General features: G+C 41.9%; 1 protein-coding gene across 1 annotated transcript in view; it reads right to left on the bottom strand.

Annotated features, from left to right (window-relative positions):
• The window catches only part of LOC116301886 (hemicentin-2), a 79,422-nt gene that overhangs the window by 52,627 nt on the left and 10,071 nt on the right, over nucleotides 1-16,724 (bottom strand). The window contains exons 11-25 of the mRNA XM_089037134.1: nucleotides 16,035-16,355; nucleotides 15,002-15,334; nucleotides 14,379-14,705; nucleotides 13,868-14,197; nucleotides 13,146-13,484; nucleotides 12,398-12,721; nucleotides 11,565-11,861; nucleotides 9,746-10,087; nucleotides 8,988-9,341; nucleotides 8,211-8,513; nucleotides 7,376-7,717; nucleotides 6,476-6,802; nucleotides 5,769-6,071; nucleotides 5,059-5,388; nucleotides 4,154-4,474 (exon numbers count right to left, since the gene is read on the bottom strand). Of these exons, the coding sequence (XP_088893260.1) occupies nucleotides 4,154-4,474; nucleotides 5,059-5,388; nucleotides 5,769-6,071; nucleotides 6,476-6,802; nucleotides 7,376-7,717; nucleotides 8,211-8,513; nucleotides 8,988-9,341; nucleotides 9,746-10,087; nucleotides 11,565-11,861; nucleotides 12,398-12,721; nucleotides 13,146-13,484; nucleotides 13,868-14,197; nucleotides 14,379-14,705; nucleotides 15,002-15,334; nucleotides 16,035-16,355 (4,893 nt within the window). The remainder of the gene's footprint in view (nucleotides 1-4,153; nucleotides 4,475-5,058; nucleotides 5,389-5,768; nucleotides 6,072-6,475; nucleotides 6,803-7,375; nucleotides 7,718-8,210; nucleotides 8,514-8,987; nucleotides 9,342-9,745; nucleotides 10,088-11,564; nucleotides 11,862-12,397; nucleotides 12,722-13,145; nucleotides 13,485-13,867; nucleotides 14,198-14,378; nucleotides 14,706-15,001; nucleotides 15,335-16,034; nucleotides 16,356-16,724) is intronic.

The raw sequence follows: 16,724 nt of genomic DNA, 5'->3' as shown, positions 1-16,724 counted from the left end.
GTAAAGAAATTAGGCAATGGGCTGACGGACTTGGGAAAAAAGATGGCAGCCGGTCTTCCTGGGCTGCTGGGTTCGGTTGTTTCCTTGGCACTTAGGGCCGGCGGAGAACTGTTGAAGTTTGTGGGCAACAACATTTGGATCTTGGTCGTCGCTATTGGGGTGGTACTCCTGAAGAAGATGAAGGGTTGATCTTATCCTTATGTATTACTGGTGGCTTATCGTCGTCGGGCGCCCGAGGCGTTCTCGACTGGGGATAAGTAAAGATAGTATTCGCACCGCCTTGATAATGCGGAACTAGCGGCAGCACGCTCATGGTGCTAATGGGCTTATGATTCCAAATAGCATCCGTCGAAGGGTTAACGGTCGGGGCGGCATTTATTCGTATGCGGCCGGCATCGCTGGGGCGAACTTGAAGCTTCGCATATTGGCAATTAGCTATCATATGGAAAGTTACCGGAGTCATGTCTTCCGTTTGCGGAGGAACGGGCTCCGACGAAAAATGAGTTGGATGCCTGGTATTACTTTTTACCCTGTATGGCGGTAATGGGTGGTTATTCTCATCAACGATCCTAAAACCGGCATTGCATGAGTACCCCGCCGAAATACAAATAGTGCACATGATTAATCCTAGGCCTCCAACCTCCACCCACAATCCGGCGTCTTGCCACTTGTCGCCCACGTACTCCTTTTCCTCCAGGTAATGGAGAAACCAATCTTCCTTCGCGTGCGGGTTCATATATTTCAGGGAATAAATTTGCTTCTAAAGGCTAAGCACCGTAAGAGTGCTAATGGTAGCGTGATTATAAGGTCGATCTCTTTGGTCATGTATGCTATTTATCGTTACTACGCCCGTGTCGTCTACTCTCATTTGCAGCTTTACCTTCCCATGGCAATCAGCAACCATGTGGAAAGTCCAAACCGATAGATTTTCGGCGCTGCCGGGGTTGGGCTCTACGGAGAAATGCGTAGGCTCCCTGTTGTTTGTCTTATTTCTCATAGGCTGCAGTACGCCATTCTCATCCAGGAACCTAAAGCCCACGTTGGCGTGGCTACTCGTGCCAATGCAAATACTACAAAGGATTAACTTCTTTCCCGAGTAGTTCAAATTCACGGACATCCCCGTGACATCAACCCAAGATGCCTGGGTGTATTTTTTCTCGCCTGTATAAGTCGTATAAACACAATCTACTCCAGCTACGTAGGGGTTGTTCATCGCCATATATAATAGCTCAGACCAATGCTTGCGGTGGCTAAGCCGGCCTTTAGTAAGTTGTGGTCATATTCCTCAGGCGGCATAACCTTCTTTACTGGTTTCTTTGGTGGCTTTTCTACATGCGCCTTCTTTGGCTTCTCCACGAAATGGGGAATGTTCCTAAGAGTGTCAGAGTTCACGTCATTCACCCCAAACTTCATATCCTTAGTAGCTCGTTGAAGTTTGTTGTTGTAACCCACGACGGAATCGGCGTTGATGACCAAATTACTTGGCATTAACCAACAACCAGGACTCAAGGCATAATCCAGTCTAACCTTTGATTGCTGCACCGCAAGTTGATATCTTTGAACTGACTTAGAAATCTCATTCTCGATAACAGCGCTTTCGAAGAGAACGAGGAATACTTGTTGGGTTTCCTGTGACGCACCGGAGGCACTCACGATAGGGCTGCGGGTGCTAACTTGGGCGCCAAGGACGCAATAGACGAAGGCTTCAATACTTCGGTTAATCCTTGCTTGGTTCTTCAGGCCAATACCTTTCGCGGCAAAGAAAGGCGCCCATGGATATTTCTCTTTGCTTTCTATGAAGTAAATTAAAGTACCCCTCGATGCTTTACCACCAAGGTCGGAGAATTCCCATTGACTTGGGTAGCCCATGCCCGGAGTTTCTATGCTGGCTCCGACATACGAAGCATAAGTGTACGTTTCTCCTAAACCATGTGCGGCACCTTCTTTATTGCGGAAGTCAGGGTTGGTGAGCTTGAATTCATTCCTTAATCGCTCCCATGCGACTTTGTCATATTTGTTATCCTTCGGCTTAAAGATAGTGTCACTAGGAAGCGGTGCTCCTAACTCAAACAATATCCTACGAATAGTAAAAGCAACATGAAATCGCAGGAAAGGAATATGGAACATGTCCGCGGCTATACCGCATCCTTTAGTAGCAGCCCAGACGGCAAAGTTTAACTGCTGCGGCCAATACCGCATGTTGGGACCTGATAACCATTCTCTGGATTCTTTCCCTGAGGTATGTTTCATGGCAGTTTCTCTAAAGATGTCTCTGACTTTTATTTCGAAAGTCGTAGAACCCACGGGGATTTCTAAGGAGGTAACCATCTTAGCAAAGTCATTTGCGCCGCCTTTGTTGTTGTAAAACGGGTAATCCTCCGTTGCCGGTAATAAATTCTCTGGAAAATTAGGCTGCCTTTCTTTATGCTCGGGTTTTGGGTTCTTTGGCTCCAAGTCCGCATTGCTGTACATTCTGGAGCCGTTATAGTAAATCCCATCGGGTCTTCTTTCAAACTTACTAGGGTCTGCATGCGGAAACATCTTCCTAAATGCTCTCCAGTTTGCATAATCCCGGTTGTCGTGATGTGGCTGCTCCTCTATGTTATTCCCAAAAGCGTCGTACATTAGTATATAATGGATGTTATACCTTCAGCACCTCAGTTGTACCCAGATGTTCCCACCATAGGTCCTACAGAATTAAACGCCGAGAACTTTCGTTTAAACAAGGCGAACTTAATACTGGCTTACTTGGAAGGGCAAGCGAAACACTACGAAGAGGTCAGGAAAAAGTACGCCAGAGCCCGAAGCATACTACATAAAATCGCGATAACTTCCGGCTCCATGTCCGTGGCGTTAACAGGCACTGGCGTTGCTACTTCGCTTACTGGACCTGGAATAGTCATTGGCATTCCTTTGGCAAGCGTTGGAGCTGTCTGCGGCATTGTTTCCGCTGTTACGACAGGCATTATAAAGCAATTGTCCGGTAAGATATCCAAGCACGACACTCATATAGCCCTAGCAAGAGCAAAGGCTAACACCATTGCCGACTTAGTCTCCAAGGCTCTGCAGGACCGCCGCATAGACGACGCGGAGTTTTCTTTGATCCTCGCGGAGGAAAAGAAATACGGAGAATTAAAGTCAGGCAATAAAAAAACCATAGTGAAAGATCTTTCCGAGGAATCTCGCAAAAAGATCTACCAGGAGGCAAAAGAGGAGCTCCAAAGAAAACTCGCTCAGTAGACATCTGCTTTGAAAAGAACGTAGGGGGATTTCGACTGCACATTTCATCTTCTCGGAATCCATTCTAATAGGGGGTGGTTGGGGTCTATTTTGTAAAATATTTCGTAAATTACGTCGGGGTAATAAGGAATATCCTTATCCAGCCGACAGAATAACCACTCGGCCCTTTGCATATCTGGGACATGAGGAATACGCCTACCGGTAATTTCAGACAAAAGATAGGGAATAGCTTTGTAATATTTCCCTAGCTTTAATTTTTTCAATGTCTTTCGTAGACTTTGTGGGGTTGGCTCTTCTAAGTGGTCTATGATTTTCTGCATGTCTAAATATACCGGATGTAAACCTTGGATATGACTCATCCAATCTCGGAAGTATTTCAACCTCTTATATGGCGTTTTCGTACGACCTCCATTGGCGTAATACTGTTCTCTGGTAGCATTTGGTACGGCATTACGAATATTCTTACCACACTCGTAACACTGTGCTGACGTGTCCTCCTCTATCTGCATTTTTTTGCCACAACACCAAAAGAGTTCTGGCTTAAGCACGTTAACTTTAAGCCTTAAACAAATCACACAGAAGTCATTAACGAACTCCTTACATTCATGCATCGTATATCTAAAGAATATCTTTCCCTCCGTTTGCGACCCCAACAGAGCAGCAGTTAGGCACCTTTCGCGCTGCCGGCAGATCGCGCAAGACCCCCTGTTCCGCGGGTTACCGACCTCCAAAAGCCCACCCCCCCCCTGGTGTTTTTCGACTTGTGATTTTTGGCAATGCCGGCGCTTCGCGAGTCCGCCTAACTGCTGCTCAAGAATATATCCATTTTTTCAAAAAGATTCAGCAATAGCCAAGTCAAAAATGTACAACATTAAATTATGATGATAGGAATAATGTTATTTTGACAACTTACCATTTAATGAAATCTGTGACTTTATTGTTAGATTTCCAGCGGCACTTTTCGCCGTGCATGCGTAAACACCGCCGTCGTCAATTTGTGTTTTTAGTATAGTCAGTGTTGTACCCTTTACTGTAACTCGATTACCCCTTATGACCTCATCATTATGACTCCATAACGTAACCGGAACCGGAAGTCCAGTCACTTGACATACTATGTTTATGGTAGTGTTAACCAATGCATGTGCATTTGTTCCTATTCGGATTCTTATTGGTTTGACGCTGTTGGTAGTGTTGATGGATAACTTGGATGACTGGATAAAAGGACCGCGAAGAGCTGAAATAATAGTGGAATTCATATCTGTTACTTTATGCTTACTTTTTAAAATAATTAAAGGAGATTGGTGGACTCGTAGAGGTCAAATGATCTCCTATACTCCATGCTAGAACTGTCAACATGCAGTTAATGACTTGAAATAGAAGGAAGAGAGAAAGAAAATAAGAAAGGAAGAAATAAAAAAAGGGAGGAAAGGAGGGAGGGATGAAATACGCATGAAAATAAGGAAGAGTATTACATTCTATAGGAGCCATGGTACAGACGGAAGGAAGGAAGAAAGCAAGGAAGAAAGCAAGCAAGGGAGGAAGAGAGGGAGGGAGGGGAGAGGAAGCAAGCAAGGAAGCAAGAAAGGGAAGGAGGGAGGGGAGAGGAAGCAAGCAAGGAAGCAAGAAAGGGAAGGAGGGAGGGAGGAAGGAAGGAAGGAGGAAGGGAGGAAAGGAAGAAGGGAGGGAGGGAGAGAGGGAGGGAGGGAAGGAGGGAGGAAATAAGCATGAAAATAAGCAAGAGTATAACATTCTAAAGGAGCTATGCATAGTACCAACGCCTCCCAGTGACAGAAAAGAATCAAAAAAACTTTGTCTTACCAATAACATTCAGTAAACTTTCGCTGCGATCTGTTCCAATGATATTGGTAGCAGTACACTGTGCTTGTCCTGAGTCGCCTAGAACCACGCTCTTGATATCCAACACACCAATTGATTGATTGAAATAAATGCGTTCACTGTTAATCACAGGTCTTCTATTTATGCTCCAAGAATATACTGGTTTTGGGATTCCTGTGGCGGAGCATGATAATCTTATTCGTGAGCCCGCAAGCACCTTGAACGAAGTTCCAACATTAGCGGAATGCTTGGAGAGATCATCAACATCGCTGATCGCCTGAATAGAAGTCTTGATCTTGGGCTTCTGACCAGCTAAAACCAACAATAAATAAATAAATAATTAATTAATTAAAACCGTCAATCATCATTAATAACTGATTTTCGGATTACACTGTATGGGCAAACCACGATCAAACGTTTGCGCATGGGTGTCGCCTTTCAAAAACCACAAGACCTGTCTTTGGTAATGCACGTGCACTAATATTTTATGAGAAATAACGGCACAATATTTGACAGTAATATATGAACCAATCACAGTGCGCAAAATACAGGGAGCTAAATCAGCGAAATTATTTAATGGGAATGGGAGACGGGCCATACAAAATTTGCTTTTCTGTAGACTTGGACTTTCTCTATTTCACAGAGTTAATTGATTTTGGCTCCCTTTGGTAATGGCGTCGTACTGACTTTACCTATAACTGTGATAACAGACGTCTTTGAGTCTCTTCCAAAGTAGTTTCTGGCTTCACAAGTGATTGTCCCTGAGTCAGATCTCTTTATATTCCTTGCCATCAACACATTACCAGTGATACTCAAACCCCTTTGGTTTCTTTTCCAAGATAATGTAGGAGTTGGGATCCCTTTGGCGTCGCACATTATTGCTATACTATTCCCTTCAAGAACCTTCAGGTTGCTCCCTATGCGGATTCTGACAGATCCTCGTCTGAGGTATTCTACGTCACCAGGCGTGGTGGTGATGTTTGGACTCTGGGGAGCTGAAAAAACGACGAAGAATAAGAAAAGCTTGCAATATAGTTGGAAATGAAATATTAATGGATGAATGAATAAATAAATGGAATGAATGAGTATTAGTTTGATAAATAACTTTCAAATTTTTGGGATATATGAAAATATGAACAAACGATAAAGGAATGAGGGAGAAAAAGAGACAGACAAGGAGGACATGAAGGGGAGGAAAAGAGAGAGAAATAATAGAAAAATCAAAAACAGCCGTACTATTAGCCATTTCGAGGTTGAGGAAAAAACTGGGTCGAGTTGGCATTGCATTGCATTGTGGAGCTGTTTGAGGGGACGAAGTAGACGCCATCTTGGAAACATGTCCCTAAAATGGCCCCACGATCAACCTCAGAATAACCAATATCCTCTAACGTCATCTTACCCAGAAATGTAACATTTGAGCTTGCGTCTGCATTTCCACCAGGGTTAGAAGCCAAGCAAGCATACGTCCCTGTATCTGATACCTCAGGATTTGCCAAGATAATCATTGATCCGTTGATAAAGAAAGGAAACTGAGGTGCTAGTGAGATGTCGTTCTTATTCCATCGAATTCTAGGATCAGGGAAACCAGTAGAAAGGCATTGTATGGCGACTCTCGTTCCCTTGAATGTTGTTAAAGTGTCACCGATATTAATCTTTATTGGCTTTCTTGTGGGGTCTAGTTTAAAGTAGACCTTATTGGAAGCTGATATTTTGGGTGCCTTGGGACCTTGAAAAACATTTGCATACATTAGTTAAAGGATAGAGGAACCGGTTGATGGAGTGAAGGATATAAAAATGGATTTGAAGAGATGGATGGATGGATGGATGAAGGGATGGGTGGATAAAGGGTTGAAAAGATGGATGGATGGAGGGAGGGGTGGATGGGTGGAGGGCGGGATGGTTGGGTGGAGGGCTGGATGGAGTGATGGATGGATGGATGGATGGATGGATGGATGGATGGATGGATGGATGGATGGATGGATGGATGGATGGATGGATGGATGGATGGATGGATGGATGAAGTGATGGAAGGATGGATGGAGGAAGAGATGGAGGGGTGGATAGATGGATAGATTAAGAGAGGGATGGAAGGAGGGTTGCATGGAGGGGGAAGGAAGGGATAGACAGACAGATGAATGGTTTGGTAGGTGGTTAGGTTGGTGGTTCAAAAGAAAAGAGGGGGTGTAGAGATAAACAGATAGGTTAAATGTAGGATGGATGCACAGCATGGATTTGGATAGAAGGATGAGTAAATGGAAAAAGAACAATAACAAATCCAGCACAAATCACAACTTCTTACCAACTACAATAGCATAAGAGAAGGCATGATCTTCTCCAGCGATATTCTTAGACTCACAAGTGTATGCCCCAGTCTCTTCTTTCATCATCTCGATCACGGTCAACGCCCCAGTTTCAGGGTCAACAATCAACGTTTCTGACCTGACAACGGGTTTGTTATTAAAATACCAGGAAACCTTGGGTGTTGGTAACCCTGTGGTGGGACACTGAAGAACAAGGTTCTTTCCCTCAAGGATTGTTATATTGCTACCAATAATGACGCCAAAGGAAAGTTTGTTTTCTGAAGCGATGATGCTTTGGTTTGATGGGAAGATCTTTGGCTTTTCTGTTTTGGGTTGTGGATCTGCAAAAAAAAAAACAAGATTATCAAGAAACTTGATCCAAAGATAAGTACTAAGTTTATGGTATTTTCGTATGACTTTAAAAAGCGTGCGTAACGGCAGATCGTACCGTAATCGTGACGGTGTCGTGTTCAAGCACTATCATTGGATAACCAGTCCTATGGAGCATTGTGATTGGTTTCAAGAATATTATAAATTATTTTAAAAGCAGTGCGCCATGCCGTTTAATACATACGAAATTTACTCATGTCAAACGTCAAAGTTCACATGAGCTGAACCCGAAATCAAAGACGACGGCCTTTTATCCATTCTTTCCATTAGGTTAGGCTCAAGTGAAGTTTAAGATTTGTCCTGAGTCTCAGAACAGATAGAATGTTTTGAGTGATTTTACTTGAAAAAATAGTAAGTATGTGGTATGAGTACAGTGCGGCAACACGTTTGCCGTTTCGTTTCCACCCACCTTCACCACAGATATACCATCTAACAGTCAAATACCTTGTACAGTTATAACAGAGCTAGCACTGCGCGTTCCAGCCAGATTAGACGCAGTGCACTGATACGTCCCAGTGTCTGTTTTTCTTGCTTTACTGATGATAAACTGGGGTCCATTTTGTCGTAGGAGCACGCCGTTTCTTAGCCATGTGATCTTTGGCATCGGTAAGCCATTGGCCTGGCATTTTAAGGTGATATTGCTGTCTATAATGGCTATTATCTTCGTACCTATCGTCAGGGTTATGTTCTGCTTGGTGAGGTAATTAAGCTGGCCGGTGAAAGTGAAAATCGTGGGAATCTTTGGTTCTGGGAATAAACAAAGAGGATTACTAAAAAACTAAAATTATTAATAAAAGCTCTTGATTTGCTCATTTAATAACAATAGCCGCAGCTTCATAAGCAATAGCTATGTACCTATAGATAGCTTGGATTATAGCATAAAACGAGACGAGGACAACACTTCAGAACTATTTCAAAGAAATAGTGAAAGCATATGAAATCAAGTCCTACAAATTTTATCGAACCCTAAAACAACATCTGCGCTGATCAAAGTCAGGGCACAACTAACTCACAGATCGAATATTATTTTAGTCTTCCAAGTTTTACGAATGGGAGAAAAACCGAGGAAAAAACCCTCGAATATCATCAAGGGATGTGATGTTGAGATCAGGAATCGAGCTCGTCCTCGTGACCCCAGACCATTGATTTCAAATGAATTAGTACCGGTCTGTCCTGGTTATATAAAGTAAGAAAATATAGCTTAGCTTTAATTAGGTTTACCTGTGAACCTTATTTTTGAAACGGCATAGTCTCTTCCTAAGTAATTAGCAGCATTACACCTGTATTCCAGCGAATCTGCCACGATGGATGGGAATCGTTGAGTACCAATAACCAAAACATTTGATTTCGGTATCATATACTTTCCTCCAGACGAAAGTCTCCTGCGGCCCGCAGACCACGTGACGGAAGGTTCAGGTAAACCAGACACGGGACAGTTGATTGTGACTTCTGTACCGGTAAGAACCTCGGCGTTGTCTCCGATAGTGATGACGCGCGGGTCGCGGTTGTCGAGAGTTCTTGTCCAACCGATTGATCCTACTAGTTTGGTGGACTCGATGACGGGTTTAGATGGTGCTAAAAGGATGAAAAACAACAGTTATTAGGAAAGCTTCCGTAAACGATGTGTCTTGCTTGTCAGTCCTTTCGTCATGGGAACTTAGTTTCTTGATCGCTTGGATACTTGCCAATAAAAGTACAGTTAAGACTGAATGAAGTGATCAATAAGTTATACAAGATTGCGTACTATGACCGTGACTGCATGGATAAAAATTCGTATGAGCATCAATTTCGAGCGATGTCATTGTGTCGAGGAATGTAGGCAAATCCGTGTCGTAATCGTGTCGTGAAAGCATGTAGAAAAATTCTTTTCGTGTGTACATCTATTACGAGCGATGTGATTGGGTCAAGAAATGCAGTCAAATCCGTGCCGTGACCGTGTCGTGAAAGCAGAATCCCCTCCAAAACTATTCCTTACGTACCTTTTACAACAACGACCGACGACGCAGCAACAGACCCACCAGCGTTTGACGCAACACATTCATACTTCCCGCTAAAATCTGTGCTTAATCTAGTATCAATAGCGATGCCGTGATGTGTCAGGTTTTGGCGGAAAGGAGTGAAACCTCTACCAGGTCGAAGTGTGACAGTGTCTTTTGTCCATGCAATAGTCGGTGACGGGAACCCAACCACGTGACATAGCAGCCCGAGGATCGTGCCTTTAATGATCGTGATGGATTTTCCAATGCTGGCTGCAATTTTCTGATTTCTTTCGAAATTGGTGACGCTTCCTTCGGAGGACAATATTACGGGTTTCTCCAAGGCTGAAAGTCAATAAACGAGATCGAATGGTTAAAAGAACTAAATTAGCATCGACCTCACCAGGAACAAAATCATCGTAGCAAAAGACATCATCGTAAGCATCATCATCATCAACAGCATCTTATCAGTATCATCGATCGTCAACAAAGTCATCTCCATGATACAGATCATCAACTGCATCTTATCATATCATTGTCAACAAAGTCATCTCCATAATCGGATCATCAACAGCATCTTATCATATCATTGTCAACAAAGTCATCTCCATGATACAGATCATCTTCAGCATCTTATCATATCATTGTCAACAAAGTCATCTCCATGATACAGATCATCTTCAGCATCTTATCATATCATTGTCAACAAAGTCATCTCCATGATACAGATCATCTTCAGCATCTTATCATATCATTGTCAACAAAGTCATCTTCATGATACAGATCATCAACAGCATCTTATCACATCATTGTCAACAAAGTCATCTCCATGATACAGATCATCAACAGCATCTTATCACATCATTGTCAACAAAGTCATCTCCATGATACAGATCATCAACAGCATCTTATCATATCATTGTCAACAAAGTCATCTTCATGATACAGATCATCAACAGCATCTTATCATATCATTGTCAACAAAGTCATCTTCATGATACGGATCATCAACAGCATCTTATCATATCATTGTCAACAAAGTCATCTCCATGATACAGATCATCAACAGCATCTTATCATATCATTGTCAACAAAGTCATCTTCATGATACAGATCATCTTCAGCATCTTATCATATCATTGTCAACAAAGTCATCTCCATGATACAGATCATCAACAGCATCTTATCATATCATTGTCAACAAAGTCATCTTCATGATACAGATCAACGGAAAAAAGAAAAGGACTATATCATCGCCATCCCCACCATTATCATCATCGTCATCATCTTCACAGTCAGCATCGTTATCGTCATCTTCAACATTTCATCAACAGCGACAACAATAATAAATCAAGCCAGCCAATTTTTAAAAACCTTGTCCATCAGATCACAAGTGATACCGTTATAAGCCCCTCAGCCCACTATCATTTGATTCCATTGTTCTTTTATCGTTCTAAGAACGAAAAAAACTTTGAAGACGTATAAGCTATTGCAGCGGTATCTCTGTAGGAATATAAATGAGATCACTCCACCTCGACATCACTCTTCGAGATAACTACCGAAGTGTCAGCCAGCTGCTGAGATTTACTGTGGTTCTTCTACTCATACTCTGCGACCGTGCTTGGCAGGTTTTCTCGTTTCCCTCCCACTCCTCCCTTTTATTTCTAGTGCAGTTTTCACTCTCTAGCTGCTACGCTCGACCGCCATATCTCCCATTCTCATTGTATGAGTAACAAAGATATCACTGACAAGATTATACTAAGGCTTATAACTAGGACTTTTACGACATCCATGTTCTAAATCACGATGAATATACGATTACCTATAACAAATAATGATGTTACTCTTCTATCAACTCCAGCAAGATTACTAGCTTCACAGGTATATTTCTTCGAGTCTCCAGGATCCAAATTAGGCAGCTTTAGTATTTCCCCAGATACTACAATCTCCTCGAATTTCCACTGAATCGTGGGCGTTGGCAGTCCTTTTGCCGTGCACCTTAATTGCAGACTGGCTCCCTCGATGCTTTTGATGGTGCTTCCAACTTCCGTTATAACAGGGACAGCTGCAAGGACCTCTTGGTCTTTGGGGTTTCCTTGTATTTGAGGCTTAATCGGAGCTAAAGATTAACAGTTACAATGTTATATATAAAGTAAATAGACTTCTTGTAATGATCGCAAACGTAACGCCATTAGATCTAGAATGAACAATGTTAGATGCAATAGTACAAGGAAATGGGCCTGGCAGTATGAAAAAACACCGTAATCTATTCCTTCGACTTTGCTCGTATCTAAAGAACATGTTTTTATCTGCTACTAAGCAGACAAAGTTATCATTTACCTCGGGCGCTGCAGAAATGCTTTGCTCTTGAGCAATTTACGGTATGATTGATAGAACTGCTTTTTTTATAAGGGGGAAACATACGGTACCGAATTACAGCACGTTAACGGTACGACATGCCATAACATTGAAATGGCTTCCCAGTGTCTTCTCGTCATTCAACCAATCACAACGCGAATTTGCTTTATCGATTGCCACATATACGAAAACCCCTCTACTTAGGAACTTACCCTTCAATTCGAGTAATACCCCGAGCCATCGGACACTCTTTGTCAGGAACATTATGTTTCTAGATTCGTGATCATTTCAACTTACCTAAGACAGTCACATCTGAATGTCGTTTATCACTTGCCACAATATTGGTAGCCGTGCATCTATACCGTCCAGTGTCAAGAGACTTGGTCTGATTGATGACTAGACTGTTGCCAATAAGCTGAAATCTTCCTAGGCTTTTGATTGGCTTGCCATTGAAATCCCACGAGAAAGAAGGAAGTGGCACACCACTTGAAGGGCATGAAATGGAAAGCAATGAGCCAGCGAGCATTCTGATAGACGAACCGACGGTTGCTTGGACGTTTGAGAGATCGTCAAGGGACTCTTGACTGGCGAAACCAAAATTTATCGAAGGACTTTGTGACGCTACGGAAATGACATACCGTTATGACATATAATAGTGTTAGTAACAGTGCAGAGATTTAAGACTATGTTTACCTATACGTATAGTGAATACCAACTACTTTGCGTGAGCTGGGTACTATATCTGGAGGGGAGGGTAGTGTCGCTTGCAGCAATTTTCCAGAGCACAATATAATGTGTTTAATTTCTCAGTAGAGTAAAGTTCTACTTTGCCCTCTAAAGCGAGCTGTACTGGGAATATAGATACGTGGATGCACCCTAGCTGGGGTGATAACAATCATCTTTGCCTTACGAGGTTAGCACTTAAAAGCCAATAGGTAACTGCGACCCTCATTATGCAGGCAGATTTTCCCAGCTATCAAACAACATAGCACCTCTTTTTTTGTACAACGATCGCATAAATCTAAGAAACTGCCAATATCCTTACCTATTACAGTAATAGTGGACGATACCCGATCAGCACCTCCAACATTGGTGGCTATACACTCATATTCTCCCGCTACTTGAGGTGATACCTGATGGATCTTCAAGACAGTGTCCTTATTGAATTTCCTAAACTGACCCTTAAAATCTTTCTCCTCAAACTGCTTTCCATTTCTGCGCCATTTAACGTAAGGGAAGGGCACCCCCCTGACGTTACAGAGGATGGTGACATCAGTGCCTGAGAGTGCGGTCAGGGAATCTCCAATCTTCATATTGACGGGTGCTACGCTCTTGGTTGTGTCAAGCTTGGCCTTGCCAATTTCAATTGAGACGCTTTTTTCATCTGTGGTGCAGATAAATAAAACCAAATTTGTTAAAGAACCCATATAGTTCAAAATATTGTATTGTTACTATGGGAACACCTTATACCTGACTTAGGACGCTTTTAAACTACACCTTGTGTCTACGATATGGTGCGTGCGCCGTTGCGAAAATAGAATTATAGAAGAAAATTTGAACAATACGGCGTATGCAAGTCATATTCTTTTGGTGCGCATGCAATTACCTAAAATCTTATCCATATATTTGGTTCTAAACATGAACTCGAAGTTGTATTCTACGGTCGACCTGTGAAGCGCACGATTTGCGTACGAGAATGCACTCCCAAATGAAGTTTGAGAACACTAAAGGTGTCCATAAAATCTAGCGTAAAAAGTGCCTACGAACCTATGATGCTAATAAATGAGGATTTACTGGCTTCGCCCAAAGGATTGACAGCCGTGCACACATACTGTCCAGTATCTGCCTTCTGTATCCCATTTATAATCAGATCGTGGTTGGCCTTGTCAATGAGTACTCGCTGCGATGACACCACGTCATTGTCATTAATAGTCCAAGTCACAGTTGGTCTAGGGAAACCAGTCACAGGACATCGAAGTCTGAAGATCATGCCTTCGATAATGCGAAGATCTTGGCCTATTGTGATACTTGCTTCTTCAATGTTCCCTTCTCCGACTACACGACCAGTTTTTGACTTGATTTGTGGCTTCAGCCCAGCTATTTAATAAAATGGGAAACACCATTAGCCATTGTAATAAGTGTAGTTCTAGTTCAGACGCCGGCCATTACTTTGACCGATGACTGAACTATCAGAAGGCAACAATCCCAAAGTATGGAACAGCAATTTGGTTGAGTATGGAAATCATTGCAGCAAAGACTGAATGAATTCTATTATTACCTATAACGTTAACTTTGGAGCTGTCAGTAGCTGATCCAACCGGGTTCATCGCTGTACAAGCGATATCTCCATTTTCATTTCTAGTAAGCTTCTTAATGACAAGGGTGTTTCCTTGGACCACATACTGACTAAAAAAACGAGTGACCGCTCTACGGTTGATCTGCCAAGAAATTACGGGCAAAGGCAAGCCTTTAGCAGGGCAGATGATCCTAAGCAGAGTTCCTGTAAGGGCGGTGGCCTGTTCTCCTATCGTTACGGTCAACTCTTGGTCCTTCTCCAGCGACGAACGAAATCCTGATTTACTTTGGATCGAAGGAGGCTGAGGAGCTGTTAAAAAAAGACCAAGAATGAAAAATCAATGTAAAATTATTATAGAATTAACGATAGCGTGTTAGAAACAATGTTGTCATGAGTTTAAGGACGAGATAAAAAAGCAGCTAGCATCTCGAGCCCCTAATGGCCCCTTGTTTGAGTTGTAGCCATATTTATGTGTCTTCTCGTTCGCAACCGTTAAACAAAAAAATGATAATCTAGGGTATGACACGTGGTCTGAAATAGTAAAACAGTACTCTTATAACCATTGCTTTGACTAATTCAATTCTATCGCAGATTTTTACACATACCTACTATTTTCACGTAAGAAGACTTGGTATCTTTTCCAGCAACATTCTTGGCCGAACAGCTATAAACACCAGTATCAGCAACCCCCATCTTGTTGACAATAATGGATGACTTATCACGTGATATCATAATACGTTTGACGCGTCCATCTATGGGCTTTCCTTTTGCCGTCCACGAGAGAAACGGGGCTGGTTTGGAGGTAACTGGACATTTTATCATAAGGGCTGCGCCTGATATGAGAGTCAGGTTCGTACCAATCACAATTAAGACCTTTCTGTCACTCATGGGTGCATCAATGACTTTGATTTGGGCATCTATCTTGGGTGGAGAGAGATCTGAAATAAAGTTATATAAATTAGTTACATTATCAAAATTATTACATTCGACGGGATTTGTGGACAAATGCACCCTGCACCTTGTCTTGAATGAGAGGCTAACAGAAATACAAAAAAATGCCACAAATTTCATCAAGAAAAACTGTGATATCTTTTGCATTTTTATTTTAGTCTTGCATCTATGATACTTTTGAGAAGGGTCCATTGCAAGTGTATGCGAAGCTAAGACAATCTAATTAGTCTAAGCATCTTATTAGATAGCTATCTTTGGGAAAGGAAGGAGGACGTGTTCCTAGCACCAGTGTCACCCTACCTTCGTGCAAACGGCCTGTGCTCAGATTAAAGAAGGCAATATTTAAAATACAGAACAATATAATAATAATAATAATAATAATAATAATAATAATAATAATAACAATTATGATCTTGTAAATATTTATTTCTTATTGTCAATTATTATCATTATTATTATTTAATTATAAAAATTATTATCATTATTATTAAAAGATTATTTTTTTCATAATAATAATAATAATAATAATGGTGATGATGATGATGATAATGAAGATGATGGTGGTGGTAGTGACGATGATGATGATGATGATGATGATGATGATGATGATGGTGATGATGGTGATGATGATGATGATGATGATGATGATGATGATAATACAGAGGCAGCCGGTTAACATTGACTTACCCAGTACACTGACGCTTGTAGTAGCGCTCGCACTACCACGGAAATTCCTTGCGTTGCAAGTGTATTTCAGAGAGTAAATCTTGTCTATCTTATCAATAACCAAATCATTCCCGATCATCTTGGCTTTACCAACAGATATCGGTCTGCCCTGACTAAGCCACCAAACACGTGGTGTCGGTTTTCCAACGACTGGACATTTTATTGTGAGCGATGAACCAGTGAAAAGAGTAACTCTGCCACCGACTGTTACCTCGACCTTCTCTTTATCAGGTCCGAACGAGAGGGAAGACTTATCACCAATAATAGTCGGTTTGTTGAGAACTGTAAAGATATTAGAACAGAAAACTAGTTATTATCAGAATTTCTTGTCGGCAGTATTTTGCGTTAAAAGCTACTCCCAAGTACCACCCGGTATAATGCCATCCGATATTTTATCAGTATCCGGTACCACAGTACTTCAGTACTTTACTTTGTATATTGCCATCCGGTATTTGCTTCTGAACATTATTTAAAACATTATTTATTGCTTATCTGAAATGCCACCCGGTATTTTACAACATACATGGTGTTTTCTTTCCGGTATTTAACCATCAATCATGTTATCACCGGCCTTGCAAACACCCCGAGAAGAGGCGTCAAAACAATTTCCCGTACCCCAACCCAACCTTCACCAGATCATGTTTATTATTT

The sequence above is a fragment of the Actinia tenebrosa genome, unplaced genomic scaffold (assembly GCF_029948245.1).
Source record: "Actinia tenebrosa isolate PJP-AT-01 unplaced genomic scaffold, QUT_ActTen_1.0 PGA_scaffold0__85_contigs__length_37466705, whole genome shotgun sequence".
Lineage (NCBI taxonomy): Eukaryota > Metazoa > Cnidaria > Anthozoa > Actiniaria > Actiniidae > Actinia > Actinia tenebrosa.
This window is presented reverse-complemented; position numbering and strand designations above follow the sequence as displayed.